At 32.3% G+C, this 16263-nt stretch overlaps 2 protein-coding genes across 2 annotated transcripts; both read right to left on the bottom strand.

Annotated features, from left to right (window-relative positions):
* Window positions 1–120: 120 nt before the first annotated feature.
* LOC144555364 (transcription factor MYB124-like) lies at window positions 121–6461 on the bottom strand. Its single transcript, XM_078303663.1, has 11 exons — window positions 6207–6461; window positions 5455–5501; window positions 5274–5330; window positions 4853–4925; window positions 4617–4672; window positions 4065–4247; window positions 3493–3635; window positions 2579–2724; window positions 1686–1983; window positions 1130–1287; window positions 121–870 (listed from the first exon to the last, which is right to left on the bottom strand). Exons 1-11 carry the CDS (start codon window positions 6288–6290, stop codon window positions 766–768), a joined length of 1350 nt encoding a protein of 449 aa, XP_078159789.1. The 5' UTR covers window positions 6291–6461; the 3' UTR covers window positions 121–765.
* Window positions 6462–13331: 6870 nt separating this feature from the next.
* On the bottom strand, window positions 13332–15648 carry LOC144556105 (homeobox-leucine zipper protein ATHB-23-like). The gene is made up of 2 exons (XM_078304595.1): window positions 15018–15648; window positions 13332–13872 (listed from the first exon to the last, which is right to left on the bottom strand). The coding sequence occupies exons 1-2, from the start codon at window positions 15489–15491 to the stop codon at window positions 13552–13554; spliced, it is 795 nt and encodes a 264-aa protein (XP_078160721.1). The 5' UTR covers window positions 15492–15648; the 3' UTR covers window positions 13332–13551.
* Window positions 15649–16263: the final 615 nt, after the last annotated feature.

The raw sequence follows: 16263 nt of genomic DNA, 5'->3' as shown, positions 1-16263 counted from the left end.
CTATTTGGTACCAGAAACATTTAAAGCTTCTCAATTCATTTAAAGAACTTCCAAAACCATTATAATCATAAAAAATAATTTATACAGACAAGATTGAATATTTGAATATAAAGAGAGTAATAACACAACCAATAATATATTATTGCCACAAAATGTTGCTACATCGTATCAACTAAAACCAAACACAACACGAACTAGTTTTACTACACACCAAACAATTAACTCACAAGTCACACCTCCATTAACAAAGGCGTAACCACACAACACATCAAAGACTTCCTTATTGTATACTTCTCAACCATGAACACAAGCCTCAAACTTGTTGATTCATGTACTTTTCTTTGGGTAGATCCATTCTACCGTTTAAGAGAACACAACCTATGAACTAATTTTATTACACACCAAATTATTAACTTACAAGTCACACCTCCATTAACAAAGGCATAACCACACAACACATCAAAGACTTCCTTATTGTATACTTTTCAACCATGAACCAAGCTATAAACTCGTTGATCCATGTACTTTTCTTTGGGTAGATCCATTCCACCGTTTAAGAGAGCACAACCTATGTACAGCTACTGACGAATAAAATAAAGAATAAACACAAAAGATAAATATTTGACAGCCATCTACAATAAGGAAACTTTAGGTAACTGAACCTTTCAGCCACCGATTAGACTTAATAATAACACTGAACTATAGATACTTGGGAGTGAGCGACAACCCATGTGTGCAAAACTGTAATATAAGTAACCCATCAATTTAGAGGCTATCAAGTAGAGCCCTTTTGCAAGATGGATCTCTGGAGCAGCCAGTGTTTGTAACAGGAGATGACATCCCAACCACAGTCAAAAGGAATTTCCTTTCCTGAGAAATTACAAGGTAATTGGATTATTAATTTTGTGTCAAGGAGATAGTATCACGTGTAAGTTGTGTTCAACATATAGTTTGACAATCATTTTTCCTCCTTTATTTTCTTTTTATGCCAAGTTTGCCATTTGATCTCCAATTAAGTGTAATTAAAAGCTAATTTGAATAATGGGTAATTTGGATTCCTTTTACCTCTTGCTTTTTGTTTGCAAAAACATAGAGAGAAATGTAGTAGAAGGAAAATCAGAGATCTTACACTCTCTGAAAATTTGGGACTTGGAATGGCATCAGCGAGGGATTGAAATGCTGGAAACTTCTGATTGGGAGAAGCAAAAATTGAATCAGCCAAATCCTTGTTTGCACTACTGCTTCCATTTTCTCCCTCCATCTTTTCAGATAATCGTATTGACGCCCCTGCATTGGTATCAGTTACAAAATTATTTTACCATATGTAATTAACTATAAAAGATTCATAACAATTCTCCCTCGTAAAGGGAAAACCAGAAGTAGCAATTCCCAAGACGGCTCTGTGGTCAATTGACAACCTTTGTCCAGCAGTTTTATGGTATGGTCATGCAACCTCAGATTATTCTTTATCAACCCACAATTATTGAATTACGCTTAAAAATAAAGTACTGTTGGTCATCGTCAAACTATAATTGTACATAGAAAGGGCACAAAAAAAAAAAAAAATATATATATATATATATATATATAAAGCCAAAAAATTTGGTGAGGCAGGTATAGGAACTCAACAAAACAGCACAGTAAAACACAATAGTAATTTGGTTAAGTTCCACAAGCTAAAGTACCTGGACCAACTTCTTCATTCGTAGAGATAGGATCCTCTTCGGATGGAATACAAATCAAATCATCAAAGAGTGTATCTACCATGCTCCCGGAGGCATGAATTTGTGTGTCCAATAGAGATTCTGAATTAGAGGCCTTAGTAGATTGTTCTTGCAATTGCAGCCCCATTTGCAGGTTTGGCTCTTTACCATTTCTCAGATTCTCAATCAAATCTTTCAGGTTATCCAAAATGGAATTCGCGTCAGACTTATCCTTTTTTACTGCTACTTTCTCCATTTGGTTCATATAATCTTGCAGTTGCTGAAATTTTTACTCAGGATTAGAGCTTAAGAAAGTCAATTCAGCATTTATGAAAAGAGTAAGATATTGTCCACGTGATTTTTTTTTTACATGGACCGTTCCAGCTAGAATGTCTCACACATATAGTGTGTATTATATGCATATTTATAGAGGATAAGTGCCTAATATGGGTACGGCCATATCACACATGCAGACTTTTTTCAGAAGAGGGAGTATTCCAGGCAAATAAAAGAACTTCCAGAGTCCAGATTCAGTGTCGATCAATTTGGTGCTCAAGTCGACGCTTATTTTAATTATGAGAAAAACAAAGCAAACATAACTAAAAAGATGAAAAGAACAATGGGTATTCCATGATTCATATCAAAAGTGGATCTTCGTTGACTCTCGTCCACACGAGATTTCTAAGCTGCCCTGTCGCCTGTTGGAACGTCATTTTTGTTTTAATCTTTTTGTGAGAATATTGTTTGGGACGTCTGGTTTTTCCCCATATTTTTTTAATCTTTTTTTAAGAGTGCCTAGCTTTAAAGTAGTCTGCTTAAAATCAAAATTCATTAAATCTTTACAAATAAAAAAGGAAAAGGACTAAAGGGCAAACCTTCCAGGCCTCATCAAGGCTCTCCTTTGTGCTTTCAGTATTAACTCTTATCGCAAGGGAGCTAAGCAGTTCTGCTTGTTGCAATAATGCTGTCAATTTTGATTCATCCTTTCGCAAAAATGTGCCTTTTGCAACAGCGCCAGAAACTGTACACAAAGAGATATGCCTTAAAACATACAACAATTATAAATGCATAAATACAAAAAAGGAAAATTATCAAATTATAACCAGACTTCCATGTAATTGTAAAAGTAATAGAAAGGTCTAGACTCTAGAACTGTTATGCATAAAAATAACAGTCCCTTACCAGAAGAGTTACGGACAGATTGTATGTTAACTGCTTTGGCATCATTATTTTTGGTTTTGCATGTTAGAACCAACACCTCACCTTATTTCAAAAAAAAAAAAAAATCTAAGAATTTTTACATTGCAACTAGAAACCCTAGTTTTAGCTTATGTCTAAATGAGACGTAACCATTGTCAATTACAGAAGTAGAAACATAAAATCTGGACAAGTTTGCACTTATTCTTATAAGCTCTCTTCTCTTTCCTTTTTCACCTTTCATGGTTGCCAGCTAAAATGTATTCAAATCAAGTAAACAGTGGGTTTCTTTCCTAGGTTTCAAGACCTCATTTATGTGTTAAATATATATATTTTCCTTTTTATGTTTTGTGTGTGTGTGTGTGGGTACGGTGGGGTGGGGGGGTGGTCAGTCATTCTTGCTTGATTAAACCCTATTTTTGGCGTTTATGTCATATTCCAAAGAATGTTGACAGTCAATTGCAAACACAGCAATGTTGTTGCAGTTATTTGCAAATGCCACAAATTATGGGTGTAATTACCCATAAAGAAAATTCTTTTAGGAACGAAAAAAAAGGGAATCCCATATAAAACTTGCAAGGAAACAACTCACCATTGATTGATGGTTCCTTTGAGTATCCAACATTTTGAGAGACCTCTAGCAAGGGTTGCCTCAACTGTTCTTTCCCAGTTACTTCAGGAATTAAAAATCTATTGGTTGTTTTCATTCTCTCGCTTGAATCTAAGTGATCATACCTATTCAACCACAATTTAATAAACTTATAAGATTTTTCTGCTGATGAAATACCAAAATGTACGTACTGCCATGTTCAATTTGCGTCTATATTGGAAGTACAATAAAAAATCAATATAATACTGAATAATCCTGGGAACCCCGGTATCAGTATGGTGGCATGTATTACCACATGGTAACCCAAATTCAGATGATTGTATCAGTACCCAGGTAGTTGTGTACCATAGTAAACCATCATGCACCGACATACCGTTATGTACGTATTGTAGGACAGTTAACAAATAAATCATTGTATCAGTAACACAGAAATGGTGCCCTCTACTATTTTAGTAGATTCTTAAGTTTAGCGGTAATTTAGTTCAGAGCCTTCACCCCCCTTCCTTTCCAAAATAAAATGAACACAAACATGCACACATACACGTATTGGTTACCTCATCTTCTTAGCAGGCAGAGAAGACATATCAATCCCAGCCGATATTAATCTATCTCTTGTAAATAAGTATCTATCACTATCTGTGTTAACACATGGCACATTGTTCTCCTTGTACAAGTTCTCATCCTTGGCCCTTTTCTTGCATAAAGTCGAAAATCGATTTTTGACAGCATTGTCGGTTCTGATTCCCAATTGAGGTGAAAGTTATGATAAGCATAGTATATGATATACAATAAAAATAAATGTTTGTTCATGCACCATGAAATGAACCTATAGGTTTTGGCATGTAAACCAAGGTATTTTAGAAATATCAGATTGACCAAACTCCACCTCATTTTAATTAATTTAGCTTTATTGATGCTTCAGTGCAGATAAGAGGGTCAATTACGAAATGCATGACCTACGGTTGAGTCGAATTAGGCAAAAACAGTAAATACCAACAAGGTACGATTCAAACCAAAATTTCAAGCAACATGCAACATTCAATCACTTATATGCATTTATGGTGGGAATCTATAGACATGCTAGCATATTCTGATAAATGAAGTACCTGCCGGCGACAACCTTTGCAATCTCTGTCCATCTATTTCCCAGAATCTTCTGAGCCTATTAATTAACCAAGAATGAATTGAGCTCAACTTTATTTCGTAAGGACATGTGTCACATACATACCAAAAGAAGTGAATATTCAATTCTAATAGTAAATTAGATTTTATTCACTTCCGGAACTAAAACTGTGATATGCTGATAATGTTGCACGTATGCATTACTAAATCAAATTTGTACCTCGCATAAAAGCATGTCCTCTTCGGCTGACCAACCTCCTTTCTTGCACTCAGAATTCAAGTAGGTATACCACCTATTACTCCAAATAAAATATTCTTATTATTTCATATGAATATCTTCTTTAAGCCTCAAATTTCAACTTAAAAATGGCAGTTCTTACAGGATCTCTTATATTGAAATCTGCATTGTAATTTGCCTATGTATTTCAATTTTGGAGGAGACTGCCTTAATTTAAGCTTCAATCAGCCTTGATTAAAACCAAAATAAGCACATTTACAATTAACTCTGCAGCAAAACACGATCCAAAGCTAACAAAGATCAAAAGGCAAAGTATTGATGTGCTGGTAACAATACAGAAAGTACCTACACTGTGATAACATATCAACATACAACTAACATCTAACAAGACAATTCAACATACCTTCTACGACATTGCCGACTTGTCTTGTCCTTGAATTTAGATGAAATATTGGTCCAACTGAAATTGAAAAATAAAAAATTTGCGGTTAAGTCACAACTAAAGTTTCCAAATTGATAGTATAAATAAATGAAAACTATATGTATAAAAAAGGAAACAATAAATAGAAGAGATCAAGACAAACTTATTTGTTCCATGAAGTGCAATCTGCTCCCGAAGCAGATCATCCTCCTACAAGAAATTCACATGAAAAACAAAAAGATCATCCTTCAGAATTGCTTTTCTGAACATACAACAATATTCACATGAGAAATCATCATAATTAGCAGGGGTAACATCAACAAATGCATACTATGCAGTAGTTGAATGTTAAATATGGTGCCATACATCGTAAGAATCTATAGAAAATCTAATGTTGTTTTGAAATTTCAAGAAAGAATGAATTGCAGATGGAAAAGATACTATTTTATATGATGGCATTAATAGAAACCGTGCTTATAACACTCCAAGGTATGACCGCAAAGAATTCCTAGGTGAAAGACGGAAATTATCATATTTACCTATGGAGCACGAACATTTAAATCTTGGCTTTTCAAGTGTATGCTTTACAAGAATGAACTCAATCAGTATTCGAGAGTGTACAATATTATTTTAAAATTATCTTAGTGGTTAATTGCAACTTAGTCAAACTCTTATAGCTTGAAGCTGTGAAGAATAATTGACCAAATTTAACATTTTCAAGTGATTTGTCAAATTATAACAATATTAAAAGGGGAGTGCATAGATTAAACAAATCAAAAAATTCCTAGAACAAAAACAAAAACCCTTATGTTCAAGAAGTCGTCCAAATTTCAAGTAATTAATACAACTTGTAACGAATTAAACCTAAGTAGTAGCAATTCTTGGTATTAGAAGAAAAGATTAACGAAATAAAACCTGAGGAGTCCAGGTGACGACGTGTCGATCCTTCTTTCCGGGAGCATCTAAGCTAGAAGCTGGAGCTACGTCGGATCCCTCCATTCTCAACCACCCACATTATACGAAAAAAAAGGATTGGAATGGGAATTGGAATTGGAACGGTACTTGCCAAAGGGGTGGGTGGTTAGGGTTTGGTACGGAAAGCGCGAATATGAGAGGGTTTCAAAAATGGAGAAGAGTGGGAACACAGGGAGACTGTGAAAAAGATAAAAATATGGCGTCAGCTCTTGTGAGTTGTGAATTGAAAGACTCACACGAAGACTGTGAAAAAGAAAGATAAAATATGGCGTCAGCTCTTGTGAGTTGTGAATTGGTCTTTAAAACGAAAGAAGAAAACAAAGTATTGGTTTGGTTTGGTTTATTTTCCTCTTTAGCGAGTAGCAGCGACTGACAACAAAAGTATTAATTCGCTGGAGTGAATCAGTGAAGTACTGAAGTGTGACTGTGTGAAACTGTGAAAGTCGCTTTTCGATACGGATTCTCTGCACATTCAAATTGGTGTAGTTATGTGTGTGTTTAAGTGTAGCCAGGCGCCTGATTATTTTTAGAAACTAAAATTATAATTTTTTTTTTTACCAAACCACCTTAATTAGTTCTATTTTTACAACAAAAAAAAAACATAACAACCTGATTGTCATTTTGATCCAAAGGAGTTCTTTTTTTATGTACCGAATTGTCATTTCGGTACGAGGTGTTTTCTTCATGTAGAATAAATTAGCTTTTTGTATGAAAACACATCGTACTAAAATGACAATTCGGCACATAAAAAAAAATTGGACTAAAATAGCAGTTCAGTTCTTATAGTTTTTTGTAAAAATGAAACCAATAAAGTTTATTTGGTTTTTTTTTATAATTATGGTTTCTAAGATAAATTCTCAGGCGCCAGCTATCAACTGATTAAGCCTGGTAAGAAAATTGTAATTAGGTAATGTTCAAATACAATATTGTTGTAATTTAAAAATATTATGTAATAAAACAAATAATGTACCAAAGTGTTGTTCTTTCAAAACAAATAAAAAGTTTCAAAATTTAATGATAATACGAGACAAATAATGTGTTCAGGAGGCAAGGAAAAAAATAATATGGATATTATTCTGATACTTATCACTATGTTATCAAGTTTCTTATAGAAGAAAATGTTTCATAAATTATCACATGTTCATATGTTCATATGTAGCTATATTTGAAGATAATTAGGCAAGATTTAAAATATGGGTTTAATTCAAAAATTGTTTGTTGCTTTCATAATACAAATAATATATTAAATAATTGATTATTTTCACAAAACATAAAAGTTTATAATTTGACAAGATTTAAAATATGGGTTAATTCAAAAATTATTTGTTGTTTTCATAATACAAATAATATATTAAATAATTGATTATTTTCACAAAACACAAAAGTTTATAATTTTCATATATAATATGGAATAAATAACGTAGTAAAGTGCCATAGCCTTTCTTCTTATGCCGAAATTTTTAAATATACCATGGTTCAAAAAAAGATAAATCCAAACACCATTTTTTTGAAAATTTTTGAATTTTGACACGGCCGCATCCCGAGGAAGCGGCCAGGGCCGCATCCCGAGGGAGCGGCCACCCTGTTTTCAGTTCAAAGTCACATGAGAAAAAAGCAAAAAAAAAAAAAAAAAAAAAAGGGCCGCTGCCCCTAGATGCGGCCCGCAGAAAAGTGGCCGCATCTGGGCGATGCGGTCATGTCAAAATTAGAAAATTTTCAAAACCGAGGTGTTTAGATTTATTTTTTTTGAGATGATGGTATATTTAAAAATTTCGGCTTCTTATGACATGCCATAACGGAATGGACTACATGTGGTCGAGCGTAGCTTTACATACAATCCAAAATTCAATCACAATATATTCCAAATATTGTGATCAAGCGTATATTTAATTAATCTAAAAGAATCGACAACGACATATCTCCTACCCTCTTTCAATTTTGAATTTTTATGAAGATTTATAGATTTGGAACAGCTTTGTCCCGTAGAATTTTATTTGCTCATGGAATCCTAATATGTAATTATGATTAAATTTAGAATTATAATTATAATAAATTTGTTGAATTCTAATTTATATTTAGAATTAGAAGTTAAAGCAGTGAAAATTACAAGTTAAAAATATTATTTTTTTATTTAGTATCTAATTAACAAATAAGTTTAAATTCGATTAACTATTTAATTGTCCCCTCAAACTAAAATTCTGAATGTGTCCTGGAGATGGACAAATTTAAATTTTACCAGAAGGTGCATTCATGTATGATCGGAGAAAGAGCGTATAATTTTGGTAAGCTAAATGCTTAATTCATGCTTTTCATCAAGGTGCTTGGTAGTATGTATTTGTATTTGTATTTATTTATTACCACGCTCCACCTTGCATGCTGATCAAACCAAGCAACCATAAAACTTTCTCTCTCTCGTGAATAAAATTATTTCCTTTGCACGGGGATTTTATTAATTTATAGATACAAAACGACACCCCCGTTGATTAATGAAAAAGCCCTCCGCGGCTCCGTGACCAAAAAAAAAGAAAAAGAAAAAAGAATTAAACAAATTCGATTATTAAATAATATAATATTTTTTATTAAAAAAATGTAAAATTCTAAATGTACGTTGTCTTTCATGTTCTATCAGTTGTTTGTCATCTTGTAGAGGTTTTCTTTTATGTTATTTTGGTTGTCTTTCATCTATTACGGGTTGTATTTTATCTTTTTCTAGTTTTCTTTCAACTTCTGATGGTTGTATTCCATCTTTGACTAGTTGTACATCTTATTCTAGTTGTATTTCATTTTTTACTGATTGTCTTTCATATTTTACAAGTTGTCTTTTTATTTTCTTCTAATTTTTCATCTTCTTCTAATTATTTTTTATCTTGTAATTATTTATTTTTAATGTTCTACTGGTTGTATTTCATCTTGTACTTGTTGTCTTTCATGTTATACGGATTGTCTTTCATCATCTACCAGCTGTATTTCATCTTGTTCTAGTTGTCCTTCATTTTTTACTATTTGTATTTCATATTGTTCTAGTTGTATTTCATTTTCATCTAGTTTTTTTATATCTTGTACAAGTTTTCTTTTATGTTCTACTTGTTGTATTAGTATTTCATCTTCTTCTAGTTGTCTTTCATCTTATTTTAATTGTCTTTCATATTCTTGTAGTTGTTTTTCATCTAGTTATGATTGTAATTCACATTCTACTAGTTGTTTTTTTTCTAGGTAGATCCATTCTACCGTACGTATAAGAGAGAACAACCTATGTACATCTACTTACAAACATAATATATAAAGAATAAACACAACACTCAAATTTGACATCCACCAGGTAGCCCAAACAAAACAAAAAATCTATTAAATGTTAATTTTAGATCAATTGATTCAGTCAAACCCTGCCTCCGCCTCTGGCGACAATAAGAAGATTCAAAATTAAATGTTAATTTTACCTTCAGATATCTAATTATGGGTTTCATGCAATAATAAATATATATTGTTGGCGATTACAGCAAAAATTATCCAATATAAATTGAAATACTAATTTTCTTGGATAGGAGGTTGATGAAAAAGGATCTGTGATTTCTTCAGCTCATCTTATAAAATGGCCCAATGGGCCTTGTGGCTAATGGAGAGGAATCATGCATGCAATTTTTGACAATGCATGTTATTGGGCCTCTTTATGTCAAGGATAAACATGGGCCTAAAATGGTCAATTTGTAAAATACAACAAGCCCAATTTTTTACATTAAATTTTAATCAAATGGCTCTTAATTTATGAAAAGAAAATGATTCTTCCAATTTGTCAATAACATGGCTGGTCCCTGTGATAAATAATTAGAAAAATTAATTTCTGAGAAGAGGATATATATAATCAGGATTCTTTAAAAGATAACCACCATTATTTATTTATTTAATTTGTTTGAGATAACATGCCTGCTTAATTCAATATTGTTTGTAAGAAGAGAATAGAGAATAAAAGGTTGGCATCACATGGGGCCTCTTAAGCAAAGGCTAATGAACAGTTAGGCTTTGCTGTTTCTTTGTGTTAATTAAGTAATTAGGTAACGACTTTGGCCGCCGTTTCATGTGACCCCCAAAACCTCTTCCTAATAATATATATATATATTAATATACATATACATATTTTTTAAATTCATACCCTCCACAACATGGCTACTCTGTCTCCTCTTTTGCTCCATCCTTTTCTCACCAAGGATTTATTGTGGCGCATTCAACCGTTTAGATTATGCAACGAATCGTTAAGGGCTTCAGATATGGCCTTTAAATCGATGGATCAGTTTCCGTTAGTAGCTAATGTTAAATAATGCCAAATTTATGTAAATAATTTAGGGATGCTTTGTTATATAAATTTGAAATGTTTTGGATTGGTTGATTTAGTTCCTAGTCTGATTTGATTCAGTGCATGCTTAATTAATGAGTGACTGTTTTAGTCTGGTTGATTCAGTTCCCTGTCTGGTTTGGATTCAGTGTTTTCTCAGCTGTGATATGCGTACCGAGAAACTCATCACTAGACTCTTATCGCTCCAATCAAGTAAGAATGATCAAATTTGTGTTCACAAGATGCATATTTCTGTGCATTTTTAGTTTTGTTTAAATTTGCGTTCACACTTTGGGGTGTTCCAACGGTTTAGTTTGTTTGGTTTTCAACCGAACCAAAAAAATCGGTTTAAATAGTTCAGTTTTTCGATTTAAATGAAGCGGTTTAAATGGTTTGGTTTTTCAACCGAACCAACAAAATTTATTTCTTTCCGCATCGCCAATGCTTATCTATGGAGCATGTCTCATATCTCTCCACTTTTAAGATTTTAATAGAGACTTGGAATATCTAAGACAACACATCAACTTAGACTTGGAATATCTTCACAACACACTTTCTCCTTTAAATTCAAGTAAAAAATTAATTAAAAAAAAATGTAGGCATACTGTTAGTTAGCCATATAATTATTATCGATTAGATTATATGTAATCTAAATGTATTTTAAACCATAGGCTTAACACAAAAAGTGATGATGAATTTTACTTTTCTGTAAAGAAATACATGTTCAAATTCTGAAAAATAAATGTCAGGATTAACAAGCCCCCTTATATTAAGTGTCGTTCAAAACTTCATTAAAAAGGCACTAAATTTAAATTATTTGAAACAAATAAAATTCTGCATTAATTTTTTTTCATGTATATGATATGTAAGGTATAGGTCGCAACATATCAGTTAGATTTTAATTAAAATTATAATCATTTTTTTAGCATAGGTACAAAATGGATAAATTTCGCTGGAGATCACTAAACTTTGTTATTTGTCACGAATTGGTCATTCAACTTTGATATGTCTCTTTTTAGTCACTCAATTTTGTCATTTATCCCAATCAAATCTTAATGAAGTATTTTTCTGATCAAAATCTTAATGAAATATTCTTATTATGTCCAAAATATTAACAGAATATACTCATTCCATCCAAAATACTAACGGAATAAGCATGCATATTACGTCCAAAATAATAGCGGAATGATCATATTCCGTTAGGATTTTGGACGTAAGAGTATAGAATAACTTGATTGGGACAAATAACAAAATTGAGTGACTAAAAGAGACAAATTAAACTTGAGTGATCAATTCGTGAAAAATAATAAAATTTAGTAACCTCCAGTGAAATTTACCCGTACAAAGTTGTCAAACTAATATATTATCAAGTAATCCCTACCTTATTGCAAGCAACTCAATTTGCAAATAAGCATAAAATGCTGAAAGTTGTGGTTTGATACATATATCCTATAGACCTAATTCATCTGATTTACGTCAAAATTTATTAAATTCTAAATTTTTTTCTTACGAATCTCAACGCAGATAGGATGTATAGTTTAGATTCGGCATTGGATCAAATTGGTCGAAAGCCAATTTTAATTGGGGCAAAATCCAATTCCATCCTTCTAAACACTATTGTTAGTACCTCTAGATGAACAATGCTGCTACTCTTTTTGAATGAAAGTAGTACAACAATATGACCTATTTATATTAACAGAAAGTACCAATTTTACAGAGTCCGTGTAATACATTCAGATCCCTACCCTCCTACCCATTATTTAATGTCACCTACCCAAGTTTGGCAATTGATGTACATTTTTTTTCTTTCAACAGTTTCTCATAAAATATCTGCATCACTGTATAAAAAGGTTGTCATGCACATTTTAAAATTGTGTAGCGTACTTCAGCATTTTTTTTGTTCACATTGCATTTTAATAATTTACTACACCCCAAATTTTTATAGTAACTGATTAATCATAATATCGATATTTCTAATACAATCTATATTTTTAATTTTATAGTCTAAATTATGAATAATAAAATTTCATATTTAGTAACATAAATTAGTACTTAAAAAAATATAGTATAATATCTTAATTTCCGGAGAAAAATAGTTTAGTCTCTGCTTGAATGGGGGCTCTGTACTTGCAACAGAGTAACCCTAGATATTTTCCCTCTGTAAACAAATGAAGTTGCATTTGCATGTTGCCATGTTGCATTGATTAGAATAATGAAAACCTCTCAATTAATGATTAGTATGGTAAAAGTAGTTATGGTGGTTACTTCTTTTGTCCTTGTTCAATTTGTGTTATCATCATTTCATAAATTAACTTTTCGATTGCTGACGATTTTAACCTTTTTGCAGCCTTCTCATTCTAACTGAAAATAATTAATGAGGGTAAATTTTTTAACAGACCAGTTTTGACTTTATGCAGCGCACATATCATAAGATCAAAACAACACTACATATTATTCATGCTTTGTCTGAAGTCAAAATTGCTCTGTTAAAACCTTTACCCATTAAATTACTCTGTCTATGCTTATACCTTATTACACACTCATAAAATTGCCCCAGAGTTAGGTGTCGGCTAGTCACGTGCCATGTCTCAAAAAAAAAAAAAAAGTATCATATTAAGATAACATATTCATATACATGCATGGTGCGATATGAGACCTTATATTTAAATGTTAATATACTTTTTTAATTAAGAAGCTTCTATTTTATGATTAGTCCACATATTACTGGACAAGGGATAGGTTGCTAAATAATAGCCAAGCTACAACTACGTACATTCACAGAGTAACAAAAGCATATTTTTCACAGATTACATTCTCATTAGAAAAATAATAATAATATAACAATAATAATTATTACGTTCTTTTTTTTTAAATACACAAAATTAACACTGTGCACAAAACCAAAAGCAGAGAGAGAGAGAGAGAGAGAGAGAGAGAGAATTATCTACTAGGTTTAAACTAATTGAAATTATGGCGATCAGTCCATGGCCAAAAGGAGGGGTTCTCTTCAACTCCACACAACAAACTACTAAAGCTTCCTTCATTGAATCCGATTTCGGATTTCGGTCTTTTCACCTCCAAATTTGGGGAATTCTCCATGAAATAGTTAAGATTTTGAGGCCTAACTGAGGGATAAAATGGCAAACCATGATGAGTTTTGTCTGATGCCATTTCTAGATTGATCTCTGAGCTTGTGTTGCTCATGTTTGTCAAAGAAGCCTCTGTTTCTTTGTTTAGGTTTATCAGCTCTGTCCCTTCTCTTCCTTTAAGTGACATGATCTGTTCATTTATTTACAAGATAAATAAATGGTCAATAACTTAACAAACAAATCTAAAGCATATTAATTGGGGATAAATGCATTAAACAGTGTACAAAACCCCAAAGAACAAAAGCATCTTTTTTCACTTTCAAAAGCTGTCTATGAGAAAGCAACTCCAATCATAGAATGTCCTTGTAAAGGCCATGTCACAATCATCCTTTACCTTTTTAAAACACCATCATTTGAAAAATATAAATTAAAATAACAACCATGCAGTGTAGTAGTAGTAGTAGTGTACTTCATCAAAATTAATTAATTGCTTTCTTCAAGTAAATATAAAGTACTGAGCCATAAGCCATTGACCTCAAATGTTGAAATACTATATATCAAGTACAATAAATAAACCTATGTCATCATGACTCCAATGCTAAGTTTATAAACAAAATTCATTAAAAAAACAAAAATCAAAAGTATATATTAATTTACTCATCTATATAATTTAGTTTTGATCAATGATCATTTAGCATCATATTTCATAAACAATCTAAGTTATAGAGAACAAATTAACAGTTTCATTTTTTTTTTTAGTTTGACAATTTTTCATGTAGGATTTCATGGTATGTAAACAAATTTATTATCAGTAAAATGTTGTGCAAAAACTTAAGTTCATGTAGGATCCTCTTTTCTCAAAGTTCTCCATTCCATGCAATTTCTCACAATCATTCCCCTTAAATTATAAACTGAAAGTAAAGAGTACCATGCAAAGATAATCTAAAAGTGTGCATCATTTAAACTAAGCAATCAATTATTACAATACAGACTTGCAATTGCTTGGACCTACAATAATTTTCTTAGTGTACTTGGATCATTTGAGGAGCATAACTGTACTGTAAAATAAACTGAATTCATCACATTTTTCTTATGAGCTAAGATATATAGAAAACAGATCTAGCACATGTATAGTACTCTGCATTACACAGGTACAAGCAAATAAGGCAACAACAAGAAGAATATAACATAAACCAAATATATATCACAAATAAAACAAAAAACCTTGCTGCTATAGCTACTCATGATATATATATCGATCTGATATATATATGAGGAAATTAATTTAATTATTATTATAAAAAAGGAAGAAAAAATATAATTATAATTAATTACCTCAGATTGGAGCTTCTTGTTATGAGCAACTAGAGACTCATTTTCACTTCTAACAGCCTCAAACTGTCTCTTAAGAGCATCATAGTCTCTCTCTAGCTGCTTGGTTTTAGACCTAGCTCTCCTATTTTGAAACCAAATTGCAACTTGTCTCGGTTTCAAACCGAGCGCCTTTGCTAATTGAATCTTCCTCTCCGGTTCAAGCTTGTTCCCGATTTCAAAGCTCTTTTCTAATGTTCTCACTTGCTCTATACTCAGTCTCTTTTTCTTCTCTCCATGCTGAAGTGAGCCGTCATCGTCGGAGAATTCTTCGTCGGGCTCAGAGATGGAACTCCAGTTGCGTGTAAGTGGAGATGTATGGAGGTTGGGGTTGCATGGGTTGATTTGGGGCTGGAGAAGTTCATGCTCTTCTTCATTGGGGTGTGTTTGCATTTGTAGGAAGAAGCTTGAAGGGAAACTCATCTCATTACAAGACATCTTAATTTGATGTGTTTTCAATTTAGAATTTTGTGTATGCCATTGATGTTGAGATGTTTATTTGAGAGAGAGAGAGAGAGAGAAAGAGAAAGAGAGAAGAGATCTGGAAGTAGGTAGTGGTGAGGGAATGGAAATTGTGAATGTTTATTGTTGTGTTAGAAAAAAAAACACAGAGAGAAGTGAAGTCTATGTTTTTATTATTTATTTATTTTTTGCTATAACAAGTGAAGTCCATTTCTGATATTTAAGAAATGGTCAAATTTACAGTGGATCAAGAAAAACAGTAAATTCCTTGAACAGTTTAAGCACAGATATTTTTTTGGTCTCAGACTTGATCCAGCCCAATTTTGTCAGGTCAGAATTTTAGGCCTATTGACATGAGATAAAAATAACAAACTTGAACCAAACTGACATATTAATAGCAACTGTGCATGTGTTTTCTCCACACACATGCATCAGCATTACCAATAAAAATAAAATAAAAAATGTTGCCAGTAGTTCTTCTACCGGTCGCATTCCACATGACAAGCTGTGACCAGCTTGCCAGTAGTACCTGTCACTAGAATTTAGAATTACTCGCTGTACGAAAATACATAGACATGCATGAATGTATAAGATCTGATGCATGCTTCCAAAAGAAAGGAGATGAGAGAAAATTGATCCCTGGCCCCTTGTGAGCCATCAACCAAAAGAAAACACATGACCTTGTACTCCATGCTGCTTGTACCGGTCTATTATGCCAGTGAGGATATGGTCTGTCAGAAAATGCTTG

Source organism: Carex rostrata, chromosome 6 (genome assembly GCF_964058835.1).
Source record: "Carex rostrata chromosome 6, lpCarRost1.2, whole genome shotgun sequence".
Classification (NCBI taxonomy): domain Eukaryota; kingdom Viridiplantae; phylum Streptophyta; class Magnoliopsida; order Poales; family Cyperaceae; genus Carex; species Carex rostrata.
Note: the sequence above shows the minus strand (reverse complement) of the source record. Positions and strands in the feature narration are given on the sequence as shown.